At 32.7% G+C, this 22,736-nt stretch overlaps 1 protein-coding gene across 1 annotated transcript in view; it reads left to right on the forward strand.

Moving 5' to 3' along the window:
• LMBR1 (limb development membrane protein 1) overlaps positions 1-22,736 on the forward strand; it is a 177,891-nt gene that overhangs the window by 42,709 nt on the left and 112,446 nt on the right. Inside the window, exon 4 of the mRNA XM_051962658.1 lies at positions 5,842-5,981. Coding sequence (XP_051818618.1) covers positions 5,842-5,981 — 140 coding nt within the window. The remainder of the gene's footprint in view (positions 1-5,841; positions 5,982-22,736) is intronic.

Here is a 22,736-nt window from a genome sequence, read left to right on the forward strand (position 1 = left end):
GAAGGGAATTCCTTGTACCATCTAGCTGCTCCTGGTTAACCTTTTCTTCTCAGGGACATTCATGCTTCCAGTATTGCCTGAAAGAGCTCAGAGTTCCTAACAAGGCAAGTATCTTCCCTCTCTGGAAATTCTTATCTTTCAAGTTGCAGTCCTCCAGACTTAACGTATTGCCTTGGATTCTTCACGCCACTCTTCTCCCAACCCATGACAAGGGAAAGGGATTTAGGGTTGTAAAAATACAGATGCTGAAGTAGAAAATGCTGTCATATACTTCCCCAATCAAACTTAAACTTTTGTCAGTTACCTCTTATGTTTAATCCTGAGAATCTTTTTATTGAGGTCTTACTGTGGTATATCAGTTAGAATATAGTATTAAAAGAGATGCTTAGTGAAATCTAGAAGAGCAAGTAATAATGATAAAGAACTAATGTGGTTTCATCAAGAATAGTTTATACTTAATTTTTTTTTTAAGATAGTTACTTGACTGCTAAGTCTAGATTTGATTTTACCTAGATTTAGCAAAAACATTTGATGAAATCTCCTATAGGTAGCATTTGTAGGGAATAAATAAATGGAGAGAGATAAGCTTAGTTGGATGGGTTTGGAACTAGTTGAACAAACAGTTTGAGAATGGTCATTAAGAGTAGGTATTAGCTTGGAAAGAGATCTCTTAGTGGCATGCCACTGGAGGCATTTTATATTTGTTTTTTTGCTGTGTAGTATTCTTCACCAGTTATTTGGAAGAAGGCATACATAGATTGTATGGTGATCAAATTTTAAGGGAAGGATTGTTAATAGAATTGCAAAGACAGTATTCAAAAAGATTTTTGAGAGGTTAGAACATTGGGCTAAATATAACAAAATGACATTTAAATGAGGTAAAGTCTTATATTTGCAATCCAACAATAAATTTAACAAGACCAAGATGGAGATATGGTGGGATAGAAGTTCATCTGAAAAAAAATCTAAGAACTTTAGTGGACTAAAGGCTTAAGATTGGGTACCAGTGTGATGTGGCAGCCAAGAAAATTAGTGCGTGTGTGTGTGTGTGTGTGTGTGTGTGTGTGTGTGTGTGCATATATAAAAAATGAGATGACAGAAGTGATAATCTTCCTATATTCTTCATGATAAGCCAATATTTGGAGTATTGTATTGAATACTGGGTGGCAGTTTGATCAGATATTGATAAAACCAGAAAATGATTAGGAGGCAGCCAAGACAGAGAAACACCGTGAATGAATCATTTGAGGATCAGTTGTACAAATGCAAGTTTAGCTTGGGGAATAAAATACTTGAGGGTTACATGATAGTTGTCCTTGAGTATCTGAAAAACTAGTATGTAGAAGATGGATTTTTTTTTTCTTTTTAGTCTCAGAGGTCAGAAACTGGACTTGTGTAGAAAGGTAGGATTGATAGAAAGAAAAATTTTTTCACAATTAGTTGATTTTTAAAAGTGGGTACAGAGGGTTCGCTTTCATTGAAGGCTCTTTAAGAGAAGGCTGGATACCAGGTATTTGTAGTGGAAGTTATGATTCAGATGCAAGTTGATGAGATGTGGATTCAGGAATACCTAAGTTGCAGTCCTACTTCTGACATACTGGTTTGACTGTGGACAAATTACTTAATCTCTCATAGCCTCAGGTAACTCTTAAGACTTGCTTCAGAGAGGTTGCTAACCTGCACCGATGGAAGTATTTTCTAAACTGGGATCTCCCACAGTGATGAAATTACAGATCTGCATATCTTCTTTCATTCCCCTCCTTGATGTGTTTGTGATAATTATAGACACAATAAATATCCTGTAATAGAAAGTTAATGATAGCTGGTTGAGGTCAATATAAAATATCCCTTTATTATATGGGGAAAAATAGTAACTAGAAGAGTCATTATTCATTTAAGATTTCTCACAGATGTCATGGATAGAACTAGGACTAGAAACCCTTGATTCTCTAAACCGAAGCTATATTCTTGGCATCAATGTGGAAGCATTTTAGCTTTCCATTTTTAACCTTAATGATTGTACAATTGAGTTTCCAGGAGGTGGCGCCAACTGTGTGTCTTAAATTCTCAGGTTTCTGGGTGTATTTAAAAAGAATTTAACTTAAAAAATTTTGAGAAACAATTTTAGAGCTTTTTATTCCTTTTTATTTATGAGTGTAATAGACTTATTTTAGTCTTAGAAAGTATTTTAGTGATTTATATGGGAATAAACTATTTTCGAACAATTTTTCTCAATAATGAACATTTCAAAATTTAGCATTTTCTAATTCATCAAAAGCCTCTTTTTCTGGTTCCTTTATCTATCTGAATTATTTTGAACAGTTCTTTTAGCCTTTCAGGTTTTATTTTATCATTTGTAATATGAGATTAATATTCACATGATTGTGAAAGGAACTTTGTAAAGGAAAGGAAAGGACTTCGTAAACCTTAATATATTATATAATAGAGGCCAGTCATCTGGAAAGTGAATAGTTGGACTATTTGATCTTGTAGGTTTCTTCTAACCTTATGATTCTATGATACTCTTCTTTTGCTTCTAAGATACATAGGATATTTTATTAAAAAATGAAGATTAATAATTTAATTTTACTTCTTGAAGAATTTTGAATTTTCTAAATATCAAGAAGATATTGTTGAATGTGAAATAACCAAGATAAAAGATTGGTGTTTTAGAAATTGTTTAATCTTTTTTATGTTGGAAGGGATTTTGCAATATTGTGCTCTTGAACACTATTTCATTTAATAATGCTGAAGACAAAGGTAGAAAACATACTCTGAAATGTTTAGGAAAATATAACAATAATTGCTGATTTCTTTATCACTTTAAGGTTTATAAAAGTACTTTTTTCACATCTCTATGGCATAGATTGTGCACAGATTATTTCCCCAGTTTTGCAAATGAGAGAGCTAGGAGGAAATCCACCTAGTAAATATTAGGACTCTGGTGTGAAACCATGACTTGATTTTAAGTCAGGCTATGTTTCCACAACACTCTGCTGCCTCCACTAATGCTTCTTTTCACAGCAGTGTAGCTCAGAAGTGGTGGGGTTTTGGGATGATATTTATATATTTTAAAAATGTAGATGATCCTGTCAAGATAAATGATATTTTTCTTTATGTACCAAAATTGACCTGCTTAGGAGTAATAGTAACCAATGATTTTTCTTTTTAGAGAACCATTTAAACTTAGTTACCCCATGTACCTTGGGTTTTTTATTTGGTTTAGTTTCTGGAATACAAGTATATTAGACTAGTACCTAGGTGGTCACTTTCTAAAAATCCTACTTTGAATTTACTTTGTGAACCAGCCAATTGTGCTAAAATCCTGACATGCTTACTACTAAAGGGTGGTAAATTACGCCTTTCTCTGGTGCAGTGAGGCTGGTTTGCTGTGGGAAATAAGCAGAGATTTATTACTTATAATCATAAGAAACTGGAACAAATGTAGTCTAGATATGTTGATAAACTGTAATTGCTTTGAAAACTGAGGGACTTGAGTTCACTTTTAGTGATATTAATGGCTTCATTGGCCACCTTTACTTTTTGTCCCTTTGTCCCAGTATGTTTTGCTTCTGTTTATAAACTCCAGTCCCCACTTCGGTATATTCCTCCAGACTTTGCTTCCTTCCCTTAGTAAATCAATATTCCTAGAATGACCATTGCTAATAGATGTAGTCCTCAAATCACAGTGTAGGCTGGACTGTCAGAGGACTTACGTAGTCCTGGGTCAGCCACTTTTCTTTGTGAATTTGAGCCACTTATTTCTCATCTCTGTCTTTCAATTTCATCTGTAAAATAAGGGGATTAGGTTAGGTGCCTGAGAACTTTTGGCTTTATGATTTATTGTTATTATGTTAATGACATGTTAACAGGATTATGTTAATTGATCAATGAAAACTAAAAAAAACCTTTTAAAAAAGTTTATACTTCCTACTGGTACCGATAACATTTCCATTTCATAAGTCATAGCATATATGAATTGGAAGGGGTCTTGTAGGTCTTCTAGTCCAAAAGCATCAAACTCTGAGCCAGTAGGCAGAAGCAGTCAGGAGTGTAGAAAGAGTCAGATTAAAGTATAATGAATAAATATTTAACAAAATCAATAAAAATACAATAGAATATGTTATGATTCAAACACTTTTCAGTCTGTCTCTTTATGACATCATTTTGTGTTTTCTTGGTAAAAATATTGGAATGGTTTGCCATTTCTTTCCTCAGCTTGATTTTTACAGATGAGGGAACTGAGGCAAACAAGGGTAAGTTTCTTTCTCAGGTCACATAACTAGGTAAGTATCTGAAGTCAAATTTGAACTTAGGGAGATGTCTTTTTGACTCCAGGCGTCTTTTTGACTTCAGGCCTAGCAACCTATCTACTATACTGCCACCCACCTGCCCCACAGTAAAACATAGGTAATGACAATTTGGGATTTTATGAGTCCATACAATGGGCCCATAGGAATCTGTTTCTGTTTGAGTTTGACAGCAGTGAATTCTAGTCCATCTCCTTAGCTTAACTAAGAAGTCTAAGAAACAGATAGTTGTCACTTGCCTTCAGTTCTATGATGGGTCAGAGCCAGTACTAGAATTTGTGTTATTGAATGTTTTGTGCTTTTTGTTCAATGGCATATGCCTTTTCAGGAAAGATGATTGAAATACTTCTCCTATATTTACATTTTTAATTTTCATACAACATGAAAGATTCTTCTCTTTTCCATTTGCTATCCTACTTTTTAGAACAGAATACCACACCTAATCACTTGTTGCTGATGAAAAAATAGTTCTATTATTTGCCACAAGGTGGCGTTTTCTTCAAAGTTACATTTTAAAACAGATATTTTAGGAGTTTGGCATGGATTTTTTGTTGCTTTTACTTTTTAAAAATATATTGTATTTGTTTATAGATTCCTCTTTTTAAAGACTTTAATTGAAGATATGTTTTATTTTAAAAAAAATTTCAATCTCCTGTTGTTGGTGTACTTTCTAGTCTTCCTTTCATTTATCCATTCTACACTGGTGGTTGTGTAAGATTTTGCCTTTATGGATATTTCTCCTTATAAATGACTTTTGTATACATGCATTTTAATCACTTGAAATAATTGTCACACTTTTTTTGTAACTGTGTTACTAGATAGCTAAGTGGATAAAATCATGAAATAAGTATGTTTGCTTAAAGATGATTTCATGTTTGTTAAGATATATTTTCTGAAAACAAAGAAAATATGTCTTAACAAATATGAAATCATCTTTATTGATATTTTACTTTAGTACATGCCCACGTTTTTTGGCCTCTATTTTTACATTCCATAATATTTTTGCAGAGCCATGGAGTTCCAGTGCTAAAAGGAATGTTGAAATCATCTATTCCCCATCTGTATCTGCCCCAAATTTCAATTTTACTTAAAGTGTTTCTTGGATACTAACCTATCCAAAAATATGAATTTGGTGAAGATTGTAAAGATTGGAGAGGCACTGTGGTATCATCAATAGGGTTGCCCTCAAGGCCAAGATGGTTTAGGTTGAGGCCCTGTTTCTAATATATTAGGGTGTTTAACTCTGGACAAGTCCGTTAAGTACTCAGTGGCCTGCACAATTCTCTAAGATTGTGAGAAGGTGTATTGAGAGAGACAAAGACAAAGAGAGGTACTTTTCTCTTTCCTGTATCGATGAAATCACAAGTCTAATAACCCTTATTCCTATCCTTTAAAGAAAGATGTTTTCATCTTCATGAAGTTTTAAAAGTCCTAAATGCATTTCATATTTTTAAAAAATTGCATTATATATAGATTCTTTGCTTCTTTCAATCTTTGTGGTGACTAACTTTTTTTTTTTTTTCCCTTTCAGGCTGTTTTTGAGCACCTTCACGCTAGCAGTTTCAGCTGGTGCTGTTTTGCTTCTTCCTTTCTCAATAATCAGCAATGAAATCCTCCTTTCTTTTCCACAAAACTACTATATTCAGTGGTTAAATGGCTCCTTGATTCATGGTTAGTATATATGCATATATTGACAAATATGATTTAAAATTGTTATTTTTCTAAGTTTTCCCCTCATTTCTATCTCTATCTTTTTAAAATTGTTTTTTAAATTCTTGGTAGGAATTGAAGAAATAAAATTATTTTAGTTTTATATTTACATAGAAAGATTTTTAAAACAAATTATGTTAAAAAGCTTTGATGAGGCTGTAATAGAACCAGAAAATTTGATTTTTACATTTCATTATTGTTATTCTGTCACTAGTTTAAATGATATTTATGAAAAACTTATTTTTGTCAGTAGTCAAGTATTTACAATCAATACATTTTTAAAAAAAAAATCAAGAGTTCCTTAAATAAATAGGTAGATTGATTTATTTAGAACCTGGGTGAAAACCCAGCAAAAAAAGTTCTGGTCACCATGGTCCTTGGAGATGGCTCAACCCAGAAACTGACAGTGAAAGAGTAACAGGAAAGAAGAGTCATGACCTTCTGCTTACTGCTGTCCTCTAAGAATCATGGGACCTTTGCATTTGACTGTCCTCTGAAGCTTCCTAGATGGGCTATCTCCCCCATTATACTAGGAGCTCCTGGAGAGCTTAGTGTACAGCATTTCATACTGAGAGAGATCTTTATAAGTTCTCCCTTCCTGCTTCTATTCTTTCTTTCCTTCCTTTCTTCCTTGAGATGATGTAAATCATCTCTAGATAGATGGTGCAGAGAGTAGAGCACTGGGCCTAAAGTCAGGTAGGCCTAGTTCAAATTCTGTTTCAGATACCTTGTGACCTTGGGGAAGTCACTTAACCTTTGTTTACCTCAGTTTCCTCATTGTAAAATGGGGATAATTATAACATCTATCTTCCAGAGTTATTTTAGGATCAAATGAGTAATGTTTGTAAGCAGTCAGTACAATGCCTGGCATTATAGTAAGTGCTTAATAAATGCTTTCCCCCGTCCCTTCTTTCTTTTCCCTTTCTTTTTTGCCCTCCCTTTCCTGTCCCCTTATTTATTCTTTTCTTATCTTTCTGATTTCTTCCTTTTGGGATATTTGAGACTCTAGCTATATATATATCTATAATAGAGTTTCCATATTTTTCCAAACCCAGATTTCTTCCAAAATTCCATATTTCTGACAAAGATACCACTACTTCTTCTTGTCAATCTAAGTTATGACCTTGTTTTTATACCTGACTACTCATTCTTCCTCCCTTCAAAACCAATTCGTTGCTAGTTCATGTAGTTTCTAAGTCTACCACATCTCTCCCACATTTTTCTTGTTCTGTTTGTCACTTTCAGTTTTATTGATGTGTTTAGTTTTTACATGAATATATTTACATATTGCTTTCAATTTCATCAGAGGGCTATTGTAACAAGCCCTCTTTACATAATTCAGTTATATCATCTGAAAGTTTATGGATCATTTCACATCTATATCACTCCTCCCTATTTGTTTTTTTTTTTTTAAATGAACAGAAATCTGTTTTCTTTCCCTCCTTTCACTCCTTTAAAAAAACATTTCTTATAATATTTATAGGTAATCTAAATATGCTGTTACATTATTGCTGTTAAAAATCCTTATATAACTCAATAGGTATATATAACTCAAGAGTTTCTGAACAAAACATTTTTTGCCTTATGGCTGGCTTAGGGATGAGCCTCTCTGAATTTAGCCATGCTGGCCTTTGCACAATAGATCAAGAATCCGTATTCTATTTAATTCAGCAAACATCAAATACCTGTTATGAGTAAAGTACTATATTCAAACTTTTTCTGTATGAGATCATGTATCTTTGTGGCATAGGTTTGGAGAATGTAGGGATACTTCCATACTACAGTGAGAATCAGAGTAGAATTTTAATGGAAAAGTTATATGGGGGAATCACTTTTTTTCTTCTGTCCTATTTTCCTTTTTTTGAAACTAATAGTAAGAACTTTTAGAATAATCTTGTAAGGAACAGTGGCTTATTCTAAGAACAGAAGGACAGGATGGCTTGAGGAAAAGAAAGCAAGCTGGCCAGTATCTGAGACCCATAAAAAAGAAATATGTCAATCAGAGCATATCTTGGAACTTAACTGTCCTTGAGCGTCCATAGTGGAAAGAGATCCTGATGTCTTCATCATCTGATAACTTCTTACTCTGCTGCAGTTCTTGACTTTATGTCCTGCCTTGCAAGAGATACTACTGGTGAATTAGAATTAAAGATATTTCTGAGTCCACTATAGTAAGAGAGCTATATTTCTGCCCTTTCAATTCGGAACATTTTATAAGTGAAGAATGGATGAACTCTTGCAGAAGGTTTCATCAATGTGGATTATGCTCTTTAGTTTCATATTTTTGTTTAGCTATGATATATATGGTTAAATGGGGTTATACGATTTGGCCTCTTTCTTGGAAAAATTTATTTTGTGCTGTAAGAAAGATTATAAATAATAATAATGTTACCTGATATTTACATGGCACTTTCTGTGTGCTAAATACTATGCTAAGCACTTCACAGATATAATTTCATTTGATCCATACAACAACCTTAGGAGGTTGGTGCTCTTGTTATCCCTATTTTACAGTTGAGGAAATTGAGGCAAAGAAAAATGATTAAATGACTTGCCCAGAATCATATAGCTAGTAAGTGTCTGAAGTTTTCCTGATTTCTGGCCTAGCTTTGTAGCCATTGGACCATCTGACTGCCAATAAGTGAGAAACTATATGAGAATACTTGTGTGACATCATGGAGAGAGATGTCCATATCCAAGTAGTTAAAGAAACAATAATAGCAACAAATTCACATATATAAATAAAATAAAGAAGGTCAGAATAAAGAATGATATAGATTCTTCTATATTAAAATCAACATTCACATATTTAGGAGTGGCATTAATATTTGATAAATAATAAAGATTAACTCTTGCTTACTCTAATTAACAAAGGAAACAGAACATTTTATACTAGTATTTTATTTTTCCCAATTACATGTAAAGACAATTTTTAACATCTTTCTTTCTTTCTTTCTTTCTTTCTTTCTTTCTTTCTTTCTTTCTTTCTTTCTTTCTTTCTTTCTTTCTCTCTTTCTCTCTTTCTCTCTTTCTCTCTCTCTCTTTCTCTCTCTCTCTCTCTCTCTCTCTCTCTCTTCTCTCTCTCTCTCTCTCTCTTTCTTTCTTTCTTTCTTTCTTGTTGGGATTTAGTGACTTGCCTAGGATCACATAGCTAAGTGTTAAGTGTTTGAGACCAGATTTGAACTCAGATCTTTCCTGACTCCAGGGCTTAACATTTTTTTTTAATAAATTTGGAAGTCCAAACTATCTTCCTCTATTTTTTACCTTTTCATTCCATAAAATGGGAATCAGTTTGATAGGTTATAAATGTGTAGTCATGTAAAACATTTTCATGTTAGTCATTTTGTGAAAGAAGAAATACACCAAAAGGGAAAAAAAAACCCACACAAAATAAAGTGAAAATTGTATCCACTGATCTGCATTTAGACTCCATCAGTTCTTTCTCTGGATGTGGATAGCATTTATCTTTATTTTTTCTTTCAAAATAGTATTTTATTTTTATAATTACTTCTAAAGATAATTTTCAACATTCATTTTTGTAAGATTTTGAATTCCAAATTTTTTTTCTCCCTCCTTCCTTTATCTCCAGTCTCTATACAACAGCAAGCAATCTGATTTAGATTATACATAGACAGTCATTTTGATCATGTTTCTATATTAGTCATGCTGTGAAAGAAAACCCAGAACAAAAGGGAAAAAACCATGAGAAAGAAAAAGCAAAGAAAAAACTTGAAAATAGTATATATTTTGATAAGCACTCGGTCTCCACAATTTTTCCTCTGGTTGAGGATGGCATTCTCCATCCCAAGTCTGTTGGTTTTGTCTTGGATCACTGCCTTCACTCCTTGCTCCGAAGAGCTAAGTCTATCATAGCTGATCATCACATAATCTTTTATACACAGCTATTACTATGTATAATTATATACTGTGTATATTATATACAGCTATCAATGGGTATAATATTCTTTTAGTTTTGCTCCCTTCACTCAGCATCATTCATGTAAATCTCTGCAGGTTTTTCTGAAATCATTCTGTTAATCCTTTCTTAGAAAACAACACACTATTCCATTACATTTATATCTAACTTACTCAGCCATTCCTCAATTGATGGGCATCCATTCAATTTTCACTTCTTTGCCATGACAAGACAAACTGGTACAAACATTTTTGCACATGTGGGTCCTTTTCCCTTTTTTATGATCTTTTTGGGATACAGATCCAATAATGAACACTGCTAGATCAAAGAGTATATACAATTTTATAATCTTTTGGGCATAACATGGATAGTGTTTTTCATCATGAGTCTTTTGGAATTGCATTAGATTATTGTATTACTGAGAATAGCTAAATCATTCAAAGTTGATCATCATATAATATTACTGCCACAATGTTTTGCTGGTTCTTCTTACTTCACTTTCTATTAGGTAATAAGTCTTTCAGGTTTTTCTGAAATCACCTTGCTCATTATTTCTTATACCACAATAGTATTCCATTACATTTATATATCACAATTTGTTCAGCCATTCCCTAGTTGATGAGCCATTCCTCTTAATTTCCATTTCTTTGGCACTGCAAAAAGAGCTACTTTAAATATTTTTATATACATAGGTCCTTTTTGTATGATCTCTTTGGGATACAGAATTAGTATGGTATTGCTGGATCACAGTATACACAGTTTCATTGCCACTTGGATATAACAGAAGCTTTTATTTAAAAAAGTAAATATGCAGGTGGAGCCAAGATTCTGGAATAAAGTCAGGGATTTGCTGAGCTCTCCCCCAAACTGCTCTAAATTCCTTTAAATAATGACTCTAAACAAATTTTAGAGTATCGGAACACACAAAAAGACAAAATGAATAGTTTCTAACTTAAGACAACTTAGGAGGTCTTCTGAAAAAGGTCTGTGGCACTAAGGTGGGAGTCTAGCATGAAGTCCCAACACAGGCTGCGCCATTGCACCCCTGGTGCCAGCAAGCCAGAATAGGTCTTGGCCTCTTACTCATTGGCAGTACCATGGTTTCCATACTCTTCAGCCCAAAGACACAAAAAAATGACTTGAAAGGTAAGCAGGAAAGGTGTGTCAGACAGTGGTGTCAGTGACAGCTTCTGGAGGCCTCAGCTCACAGGAGGTCTTTTTACTAGCACTGAGGAAGGATTTTGTTGCCTTAGCACACTAGAACTTAAAGCCCAGTGGAACAGGGGTGCTCTTCACAGTTTCAGGGCAGAAAAAAGAGCTTGTGGTCAGATTCTTAGAAAGATTTCTGAACACAGTTTGGGATAGGCACCCTCCACATTGGATATGGAACCCTACTTTAACAGAGTTAAAAGCTGAGTAATAGGCTGATAAAATGAGTACACAATAGAAAAAAGACTGTAGAAAGTTACTGTGGTGACAAGGAAAATCAGAACACACATTCAGAAGAAGATAACAAAATCACAATGCCTATATCCAAATCCTCCAATAAGAATTGGTCTCAGGCCATGGCAGAGCTCAGAAGGTATTTTGAAGAGATAGAGAGAGGGAGGAAGTGAAGGGAGGAAGGGAGAAGGGAAGAAGAAGGGAATGGGAGAGGGGAAAAGAGAAAGAAGAGGGGGAAAAGATTTGGAAGAAAATTGAAAGTGGGATAAAAGGAAATATAAAAACCTAATGAGAAGAATGCCTCAAAAAGCAAAATTGGCCAAAAGGAGGTACAGAAGCTCACTGAGGAAAATAATTTCTTGAAAATTAGAATTGAATAAGATCAGGGTTGAGACAAGGATGCCCATTTTCACCTTTATTGTTCAAATTGTACTGGAAATGTTGGCTTTAGCAATAAGAAAAGAAAAAGAAATTGAAGGAATTAGAATAGGCAATTTGGAAATACAACTCACGCTTTGCAGATGATGTGATGATATACTTCCAGAAACCTATTGGAAACAATTCACAGCTTTAGCAAATTTGCAGGATATAAAATAAACCCACATAAATTATCAGCATTTCTATATGTTACTGACATCCCACCAGCAAGAGATAGAGAAATTCCATTTAAAATTACTGTAGACAAAATAAGATATTTGGGGGTGGGGTGGGGTGGGGTCTGTCTTCCAAGACAAACCTAAAAACTATATGAACACAATTACAAAACACTTATAACACTAAGTCAGAACTAAACAATTGGAAAAATATCAATTGTTTATGGCTGGGTTGAGCTAATACAATAAAAATGACAATTCTTAAATTGATCTATTTGTTCACTGCCATACCAATCAACCTGCCAAAACATTATTTTATAGAACTAGAAAAAATAATAACAAAATACATTGGAAAGAACAAAAGATCAAGAATATCAAGGGAATTAATGAAAAAAAAAATACAAAGGATGGTGGCTTAGCAATACCAAATCTAAAACTATATTATGAAGTAGTGGTTATCAAAGCCATTTGGTACTGGCTAAGAAATAGAGTGGTGAATCAGTGGAATAGATTAGATACACTTGACAATGATAATCAAGGCCTATAGCAATTTAGTATTTGATAAACCCCTAAATTTCAGCTTCTTAAAAGTCAAATCAAATTACTGTTTGACAAAAAATGCTGGGAAAACTGAAAAATAATATATCAGAAACTTGGTTCTTCACACCCAATACCAAAGTACGTTGTATGTATGGGTGATTTGGCATAAAGAATAATACCATAAACATATTAGGAGAACAAGGGATAATTTACGCAGCCAATCTTTTGGAGAAGGGAGGAATTTATGACCAAAGAAGAACTAGAGAATATTATGAAAGGTAAAATGGATAATTTTGATTATACTAAATTAAAAAAGTTTTTGCACAAACAAGATTAAAAGAGAAGTACAAAGCTGGGGAAAAATATTTACAGCCAGTATTTCTGATAAAGGTCTCATTTCTAAAATATATAAAGAACTGTGTCAAATTTATAAGAATACAAGTCATTCCCCATTTGATAAATGGTCTAAGGATATGGACAATTTTCAGATAATGAAGTTAAAGCCATCTATAGTCATATGAAAAAATGCTCTAAATTACTATTTATTAGAGAAACACAAATTAAAACAACTCTGAGATGCACCTCACACTTCTCAGATTGACTAAGATGATAGGAAAAAAGGTAATGATAAATGTTGAAGGGAGTGTGGGAAAATTGGGACACTAATCCATTGTGGTGGAGCTATGAAATAATCCAACCATTCTGGAGAACAGTCTGGAACTATGCCCAAAGGGCTATAAAACTACACATCCTTTGACCCAGCAGGTCTGTATCCCAAGGAAATCATAAAAGAGGGAAAAGGACCCACATGTGCAAAAAATGTTTCTAGCAGCTCTTTTTGTGGGAGCAAAGAATTGGAAAATGAATAAGTAGATAGATGCCCATCAATTGGAAATGGCTGAACAAGTTGTGGTATATGAAGGTAATAGAATATTATTCTATAAAAAGTGATGAACAAGTTGATTTTAGAAAGATCTGGAAGGATTTACATGAACTGATGCTGAGTGAAATAAGCAGAGCAAATACATCAAGAATGTGCAAAGATCATCTTGGTTGTTCTTAGTGGTTTAGTGATCCAAAGCTATCTCAATAGACTTTGGACAGAAAATTCCATCTGCATCCAGAAAAAGAATTAAGGAGATTGAAGGTAAATCAACACATGCTATCTATGTTCACTTCTTTTTTCTGTGTTGTTTTTAATCTTCCATGGTTTTCCCCTTTTGCTCTGATTTTTCTCTCCCCACATGATTCTTAAAGCAGTGCATGTTTAAAAACATTAACAAATTGGAAAAAAGTAAAGGTTAAAAATTTTGTAAAAAAAAGAAAAAATTAGAATTGAGCAAGTAGAAGTGAATGATTTCATGAGAAATCAAGAAACAATAAAACACTACCAAAAGAATGAAAGGATAGTAAAACCATGTGAGATATCTGATTGGAAAAACAATTGACCTGGAAAACAGATCTAGGAGAAATAATTTTAAAATTATTGGTCTACCTGAAAACAATGATAAAAATGAGCCTAAGCATCATATTCAAGACATTATCAAGGAAATTCATCCTGATATTTTCAAACGGGAGAGTAAAACAAAAATTGAAAGAACTCACTGATTACCTCCTAAAAAAAGATATAATATTCCTCCCAGAAATATTATAGCCAAATTCTGGAAAATATTGCAAGCATCTAGAAAGAAACAATTCAAATATAGTGTAATTACAGTCAGGGTAGAATAAAATTTAGCAGATTCTACCTTAAAGGATCAGAGAACTTAGGATATGATATTCCAGAGAGTAGCTGAACTAAGATTACAACCAAGAATCACCTACCCAGCAAAATTGAATATAATCCTTTTGGGGAAAAGGAAAATTTCAATGGAGAACTCTCAAATATTCATGATGAATGCTCAGAGATGAATAGAAATTTTATTTTGAAATACAGAACCTAGGAAAAGCATAAGTAGATAATCAAGAAAGAGATATAAGGGACTTAATGTTTATCTGTTTACATTCCTATGTAGGAAGGATGATACTTGTAACTTATTAGTACTTTCTCATTATTATGGCAGTTAGAAGGAACATATGTATTGATAGATAACAGAATATGAAGGGATGATATCTCAAAAATAAAATTAAGGAGTGAGAGAGGAACATATTGGGAGAATGGGAAAGAGAGAGATGAAGTGCCATAAATTATCTACCATAAAAGAGACAAAAAAACAAAAAACAAAAAACAAAAAACTTTTAACAGTGGAGGGGAGAGAAGGAAAGTAGGGGGAGTGGGTAAAATTTATTTTCATCAGAATTGGCCCAAAGAGGGTTCAGGATAGATATATAAATCTATCTTATCTGCAGAAAAGTAGGAAGGGAAGAGGATACAGGAAGGGGGTAAAGTGATAGAAGGGGGTGGTAGTAGCAAAACACTTTTGAGGATAGAGTAAAATAATAAATGGGGGGAATACAGTTAGTAATAATTGGGGAAAAATATTGAAACAAGTTTCTCTGATGAATATTTCATTTCTCAAATGTGTAGGGAACGGAGTCAAATTTATTAAAAAAAAAAGAAAGCCATTCCCTAATTGATAACTGATCAAAACATATGAATTGGAAATTGAGGGGATGGGATGCCCATCAGTTGGGGAATGGCTAAATAAATTATGATATGTGATTATGATAGAATATTATTGTTCTATGGGAAATGGTGAGTAGGATGCTCTCAGAAAAACTGGAAAGGTCTCCATGAATTCAAGCAAAGTGAAAATATACTGTATATTAAGTAATAGCAGTATTGAGGAATGATAGCTGTGAATGACTTTGCTAATCTCAGCAATCCAATGATTCACACTACTCTGAAGAACTTATGATGAAAAATGCTATCCATACCCAGAGAAGGAGGTTTTTTTTAACAGAGTGAAGCATACTGCTTTTTTATTTTTCTTGAATTTTTTTTTTTTTTTTGTGGGGGGATAGAGGGGAGATCTGTTTTCTTTTACAACATGACTTATGGAAACGTTTTACATAATTTTACTTGTGCCTTCTTAAAGTAGTGAAGATGGGAAGAAAACAAGATCTAGAACTCAAAAAATTTAAAAACAAAAGTAAATGTTTTGCATGTAACTGGAAAATTAAAATATTAAACATTAAAGCAAATATGTATAGACAAAGCAACATTAGCCACATTCTAGTAAGTTCCATTTGCACATTGAGCCCATTGCTTCTTTGTTATGTAGTGACATAGAGTCATGAATAACATTCTTCATCATTAATCCCCTACAAAGTCCTATGGTTGGCCATAGCATTGTTCAGTTCATGGAAATCTCTCCAGGCTTTTTAAATCATCCTGCTGATTGTTTCTTATAGAACAACAATATTCCATTACTTATGCCATGACTTATTTAGTCATCCTCCAACTTTTTCTGTTCACTTTCCAATTCTTTGCCACTACAAAAAGGGCTGCAACAAATATTTTTGCATATGTGAGCCCTTTCCCTTTTTTTTTTTTTTTTTTTTTTAATCTCTTTGGGATGTAGACCCAGTAGAGACATGCTGTATCAAAGGTTATGTACAGTTTAATAACACTTTGGATAGCTCTTATTGTTATAAACTTGACTCAATTCCTTATATATCTTGGAAATGAAATCTTTATCAAAGAAGCTTCCTGAAAATTTTTTGCCCCAATTGTTTCTTTTCTAATCTTAACAATATTAATTTTGTTTATTAAGAAAGACCTTTTACAATTGTTATGTACTCAAAATAGTTAATTTTATCTCATGATCCTCTGCATGCTTGCTTTAGTTATAAGCTGTTCTCCTATCAAAAGATCTAAAAATTAATTTCTTAATAAAATTACTAATAATCAATTTGATTCATTTATGTGTATTTATTCTTATATGTTTAAAGTGTGATTATTAATCTAATTCATGTATGCTTTGGGAATATATCTTGGTAGATGATGAGAGGTGTTGATTTAAACATCATTTTGACCATTTGTTAATTTTTCCATGAGTTTTTGTTAGATTAATGAATTGCTATCTTAGGAGTTATTATCTTTGTATTAATGAAGTACTATCCTGTGTTCATCTGCTTTTGTATGTTGTATAGTTAATTTTGTCCTACTAATTAATTTAACTTCTTTAATTTCAAACCACTGCCAAATTATTTTTATGATTATTGCCTTGTAGTATAACTTGAGAACTTATCTTGATAGGCCCTTTCCTTTCCTCTTTTCCCTAATTTTCCTTAGATTCTTGATCCTTTGTTCCTCCTGTTTAATAATTATGTTTCAAGCTCTACAAATTAATTTTTTTGTAGTGTGATTGTTATGACATTAAATAAGTCAATCAATTAAGTTAATCAAAGTAAGCTAATTAAACAAATTAATTTAGATAATATTAATTAGCTTGGCCTATTTGTAAACAACTAATATTTCTTTTTCCCCCATTTTTTTTTCAATTAACAATTTTTTTTTTTTTTAGAAATTTCAGTGAACAACCTTTATATTATTGGTTTTCTATCTATTGTTTCCTCATTTAAAAATAGATAAACCAAAGCATTATACCAAACAGGCATAGTTAAGTAAAATACATTCTCATATTGTGTACAAAAATAATGTTTCTTGGCATCTTGAATGTATCACCTCTCTGTCTGGAACTTGGCAGCATTGATAATAGCTATGTATCATCCTAAGTCCTCTGGAATCATGGTTGGTCTGAAAATCTGTTGATCTGAAATCTTAATTCTTTCAAAGTTGTTTGTCTTTGTGTTGTCATTGTATAAATTATTCTTCTGCTTTGACCAATTATTATTTCTCCAATTATTTCATATTGGAATATTAGATAACATTAAATGTTTTGTAATTGTATTCACATATCTCCTGTGTATCTTGGTAGGTACATTTCATTATTTTAAGTGAAATTTCTCATTCTGCTGTTTTGTTGGTAACATATAGTAAAGCTGATATATGTGAATTTATTTTTATTTGCTGAAGTGACTGTTTCAATTAATTTTTAGTTGACTGCGTTCTTTAAATACATTCTTATCTCATCTTATAAAACTTAAATTTTGTTTCCTCTCTACATATATAACATTTCCTATTTTTTCCCCCTTTTTCTTGCTTTCTTATTATAGCAAACATTTCTAACATTTTCTTAATCCCTGTTCTTGACGATCTGATCCCTTGATCTTTGATTTATTTTATTCCTATTACATATAATGTTGGCTTTTAAATTTTTAGATAGATATTACTATATTAATAAAGACATATTTATTCCTATGTTGTCTAGTTTTTTAAAATAAATGTTATATTTTGATAAAAAGCTATTTCTGCAATCTATTTTTATAATTATATGCTTTTTGGTACAGCTAGGTGGTGCAGTGAATAGAGTACCAGCCCTAACACCTTCTAACTATTTGACCAAGTCAGCTAACCCCAGTTGTCTCAGCAAAAAGACACACCCTCCCTCTCCCTCCCCTCCCCCCTCCCAAAAGAAAAAAATTATATGCTTTTTGTTGTTCTATTTACTAATATGGTCTGTTATGTTTACAGTATTCTTAATATTGAACTGACCCTGAATTCCTGGTATAAATCCATCTGAATTTTAGGGTATAATTATTGTGATACATTGTTGTAGCACCTTTGCTAACAGTTTATTTAGTTTTTGTATCACTATTCTTTAGTGATGTTAGCTTACAGTTTTTATTCCTTAGTTTTGACTCTATGTGTTTTATGTATTAAGAGATATATGTCATAGTAAGAGTCTGATAAAATCCTTTCTTTGCTATTTTTGTAAACAGTTTGAATAATGTTGTAATTATTATTTGAATACTTGATAAAATTTGCTTGTAAATCTAAGTTTTTCATCTCTGGGAGTTCATTTATAATTTGCTTAATATCTTGAGAATGAGTTATTTAAATTTTCTATTTCATCTTTTGTTCTAGTTTATATTTTGATAAACATTTCATTTCACTTAAATTGTCATTTTTATTGGCATGTTTTTGAGCATAATAGTTTTTTTTTTGTTTTATTTTACTTTTTTTGAAAAATATTTCATTTTTCAATTATATGTAAAGTAATTTTGAACATTCATTTTTAAATAATAGTTTTAGTTATTTATTTGTTGATGAATGTTATTTCTAAATATAAAGAGACTGAACCAATTTAATTATTAAGCTCTGATCCAAATTACTTTGGTAGGTACTAAAGAAACAAAAACAAATGAAATAATCGCTTCTGCCTTCAAAGAGATGTCATGCTATTGTGAATTGATTATATGGTTGAACCATTAGAAAATGGGAAGCATGGATAAATTAAGGATAGCTACTCTGCATTTCCAGTCCAAATTGAGATTTTTAGCTGGGGGGAAGGGCAGGAGATTTGTTAGCAAAACACAGGGCAATATCTGGAGCTACTCTTCAGGGGGAATCCACCCGATTCTGGTCTTTGAAGATAAATGAAGCCTCAGGCTATGAGATGCAAAGGGACAGAGCACAGAAGAACAGTCCCTCTTACTCCCAATAAAATAGAAATGTGTGGAGAGAGGGAAATAAGAAAACTTTTGTGTCTTTCTGGGCTTACTATATTTGAGGGCCAGTACTACAAACAGAAGAGGGAAATCTGAAAAAGCTTGACTTAAGTATCTCTAGTCCACTGAAGGAGTAGGACACAAGTCCTAAAAAGTTCCATTATAATACCATAATGGAACTTTATAAGATGATGGTAGAGTTATCTTATAATAGCTAATTGGGAGTAACCCATTCATTTTTAAGGAAATAAAACAGATATGCACATGTGGATACAGATGCTTTGATTTCACTTATGCAGAGAGCTCTTGGATGATGAAGAAACTCCTGTCAATGCAGACCATTACCTTCTTTTTATTATCTAATATAAATAACAGGTAATTAAATTCAGATGACAACATTTTTCTTCTCTTCTTCCCTTCCTCCCCCTGCCCCCAAATTGTACCCTTAATATTTGCCAAGGACAGCAAAAAGTTAGATGATTTGTCCAGGATCATGTGGCCAGTAAAAGAGTCCAGGTCTTCCTATCTCCAAAACCAGCTCTCTGCTTAGTATGTACACTGTTTTTCAGTATGTATATTAAAAATGACATTATCCAACAAAATGTTTATCAGAAACACACTTGAAGCCTAAAGATGCAAAGAGAATTCGGCTGAACTCAAAAAAACAAGGATAGCCATCAAGATCTCAAGGATAAACAATAGCAGAAATAGACATGTTTAAAGAATATAAACCCAAAAATTACATGATACTGAAAGGTGATATAGACAAAGTATGATAGGCTCAGAGTGGTTTTGTGAAGTAGCTTCCCTGACTCAGACACAACCTGGATTCACCCTACTTTCCCTAAAGCAGGTTACTGGTCTGGAAATGTAAGAAGTCCCAGTTTCATATAACACTTCTCAGACTTGGTGGGTATACAAAACCACATGAGTTGCCATGCACTGATGAGTGATTGACCAAATGCATTTCTAGATGGAGACAAGGGAGACCACAGCTGGAGAAGCCAATAGCCTCTTGTTGCATATACTTGCTGAGTTAAGGCAGGATAAATCTCCTCCTCTGTAAAATTTTCAGGGATTTACAAGGGCCTGATTTTGTCCTAATACTGAACTTGAATTAAGAGGGCTGACTTTAGAGGCATGCCTATAACACTTTGATAACCAGTAACGAAAATATAAAAAAATTCATAACAGATGAATCTACCTATTCTGCTCTAACTTCTCTGCTGACCTCTAATCTTACATTTCCAACTGATTTTGAGACATCTTGAATTGTACATTTAGTAGATATATTCATTATGCTCAAAACTGAACTTTTATCTTCTTAAACTCTTCTCCCTTCTCTCCTCTTCCTTAATACTGTTATACAAATATCCCAACTATTACCAAGACCTGTCAATTCACCTTTATGACATTTTTTTTAAACAATACATTCTCTTTACTCTAACATTGTCACTACTCTTGTGCAGGCTCTTATCATCTGAAGTCTAGACTATTGTAGTAGCCTGCTGGTTGGTCTTCCTGCCTCAAATCTCTTCCTCATTCAATCCATCTTCCATTCAGCTACCAACATTATTTTCTCATAATGTAGGTTTGACCATGCTCCTTGATCCCTACCCCTTCTCAATAAACTCTAGTAGTATTCTGTCACCTCCGGGATCAAATTAAAAATGTTCTCCTTGATATTCAAAATCCTTCATAATCTAGTCTCCTCCTACCTTTCTAGTCTTCATATACTCTACTCTCTGCTATGTGCTCTTGAATCAATAACAATGATCTCTTTGCTGTTCCACTAACAAGATATTCTATCTCCTGGCTCCAAGCATTTCCTCTGATTGTCCTCCTGTCTAGAATCTTCTCCCTCTTCATCTCCATCTACTGGCTTTCTTTAAGTCTCAACTAAAATCCCATCTTCTACAAGATAATTTTCCCAACCCTTCTTAATTCTGCTCCTATTTTTTAATTACTTCCTATTTATCCTATATGTAGTTTTTCTGTATGTATTTTGTTTTTTCTTCTATTAGGTATCTAGTTTCTTGAGGTAAGGTTTTTCTTTATTCTTTTTGGACCCCCCACAGGGCCTGGCACGTAGCAAGTACATAATAAGTATTTATTAACTGAAAGATGAAGAAAAAGGGAAATTACTAGAAATTATTATTGTCTAATATAACCTATAATAACCTATATCAGATTGCTTGCCATCTTGGTGAAGGGGGAATAGGAGGGAAGAAGAGAGAAAAAATTTAAAACTCAAAATTTTACTAAAAAAAAAAATGAATGTTGAAAACCATCTTTACATGTAATTGGAAGAATTAAAATACTATTTACAAAAAAGTAAAACAAAACAAAAAACTTGTAAAAATGTGCTAATAAAAAAGGACAATTTAAGTGACATGAATGAATATTTGTCAAAATATAAAGTATCTAGATTAAAAGGTGAAATAGATAATTTAAATAACTAAAATTCTCAAGAATGGAATCTGCCATAATCCCTGGTTAGATAAATCTTTGGAAAAAATGACACATTTAACTTGTTTTGGAATGATTTTATTCCAGTACTATTCTGTTGTGTAGTCCAAAGTTTCTGTTAGGTTGATAAGTACTGTTGTACATATTTAAATGTTTTTGGGTCCAAATATTTTCTTTCAGGAAAATGAATAGTATAGTGATTGAATTTGAGGACGGACCAGTACTTTTGAAGGGCCTCCCATGATGAATTTATAGAGGACATAAACATATCATGGAAAGAAGAGTAATGGATATAGTTTGCATTATTGGAAGAAGCATCCTTGATTTTTCAAGGACATTATAAATCCATTTTTGTGTTTTGTGTTGATTGAATGTTTTCCCCTTGCATATAGCAATTTGTAACCATAAAATATTCAGAATCATAGCATCTACTGTTTTTGGTCTCAAAGCAATGTTGGGGAATACAGAAGATAAGACATCCCAAAACACTCTTAGTGATACTAGAGGGTTGAATCCATCAAATATAATAGGAAATTGATTTGAGTTGCATGCAAGTCCTTTTATCTGAAAATTGGAGAGTTAGATGATGAAATTCCTTGGGATTCAACTGATTGTTCCTGAATTATATTATACTGTCACATAGGCAGAGTGTCTTTAGAAAACAGTTCCTTGAAATTTCAGCTTAGTCCATTTCAATGAAATATTTATTAGATGCCTTATTCTATAGTGTTTAAAACACTATGTTAGGATTTGGGAATATGAAACAAAAGTAAGAAGATTAGCTATTTTGTTTCATATTCTACTCAGGGATACAGCATGTACTCTATAACATTTACGGCTAAAAAGTTTTTCATATATATCCTATCCTTTTTTATCTCTATGCATTTGCTATTTGTGGTGTGGTGGTAAATACACTGGATAGGGTAGAAGACCAGTTTTTGAGAATTGTTTTGTCCTTTATTAGCAATGTGTATGTCATTAAACTCTCCCACTCTGAATTGGTTTCCTTATCTGTAAAAGAGATATGTAAGGATATGTATTACCTCCCACAGGAGGTAAAGATCAAATAAGAAAATGTATATGAAAATGCTTGAGTTGACAAAATACTGAAGGAAATGAATCATGTTAATATTGGTATTCTTGTTATAAACAAAATAAAAAAAGAAATAAAGCTAAATGAAAGAAGAACACCTAGATTTTTTTGGAAAAAGAAATAAAGTAGTTGGTGGAATTGGTTTT

The sequence above is a fragment of the Antechinus flavipes genome, chromosome 5 (genome assembly GCF_016432865.1).
Source record: "Antechinus flavipes isolate AdamAnt ecotype Samford, QLD, Australia chromosome 5, AdamAnt_v2, whole genome shotgun sequence".
Taxonomy (NCBI): Eukaryota; Metazoa; Chordata; class Mammalia; order Dasyuromorphia; family Dasyuridae; genus Antechinus; species Antechinus flavipes.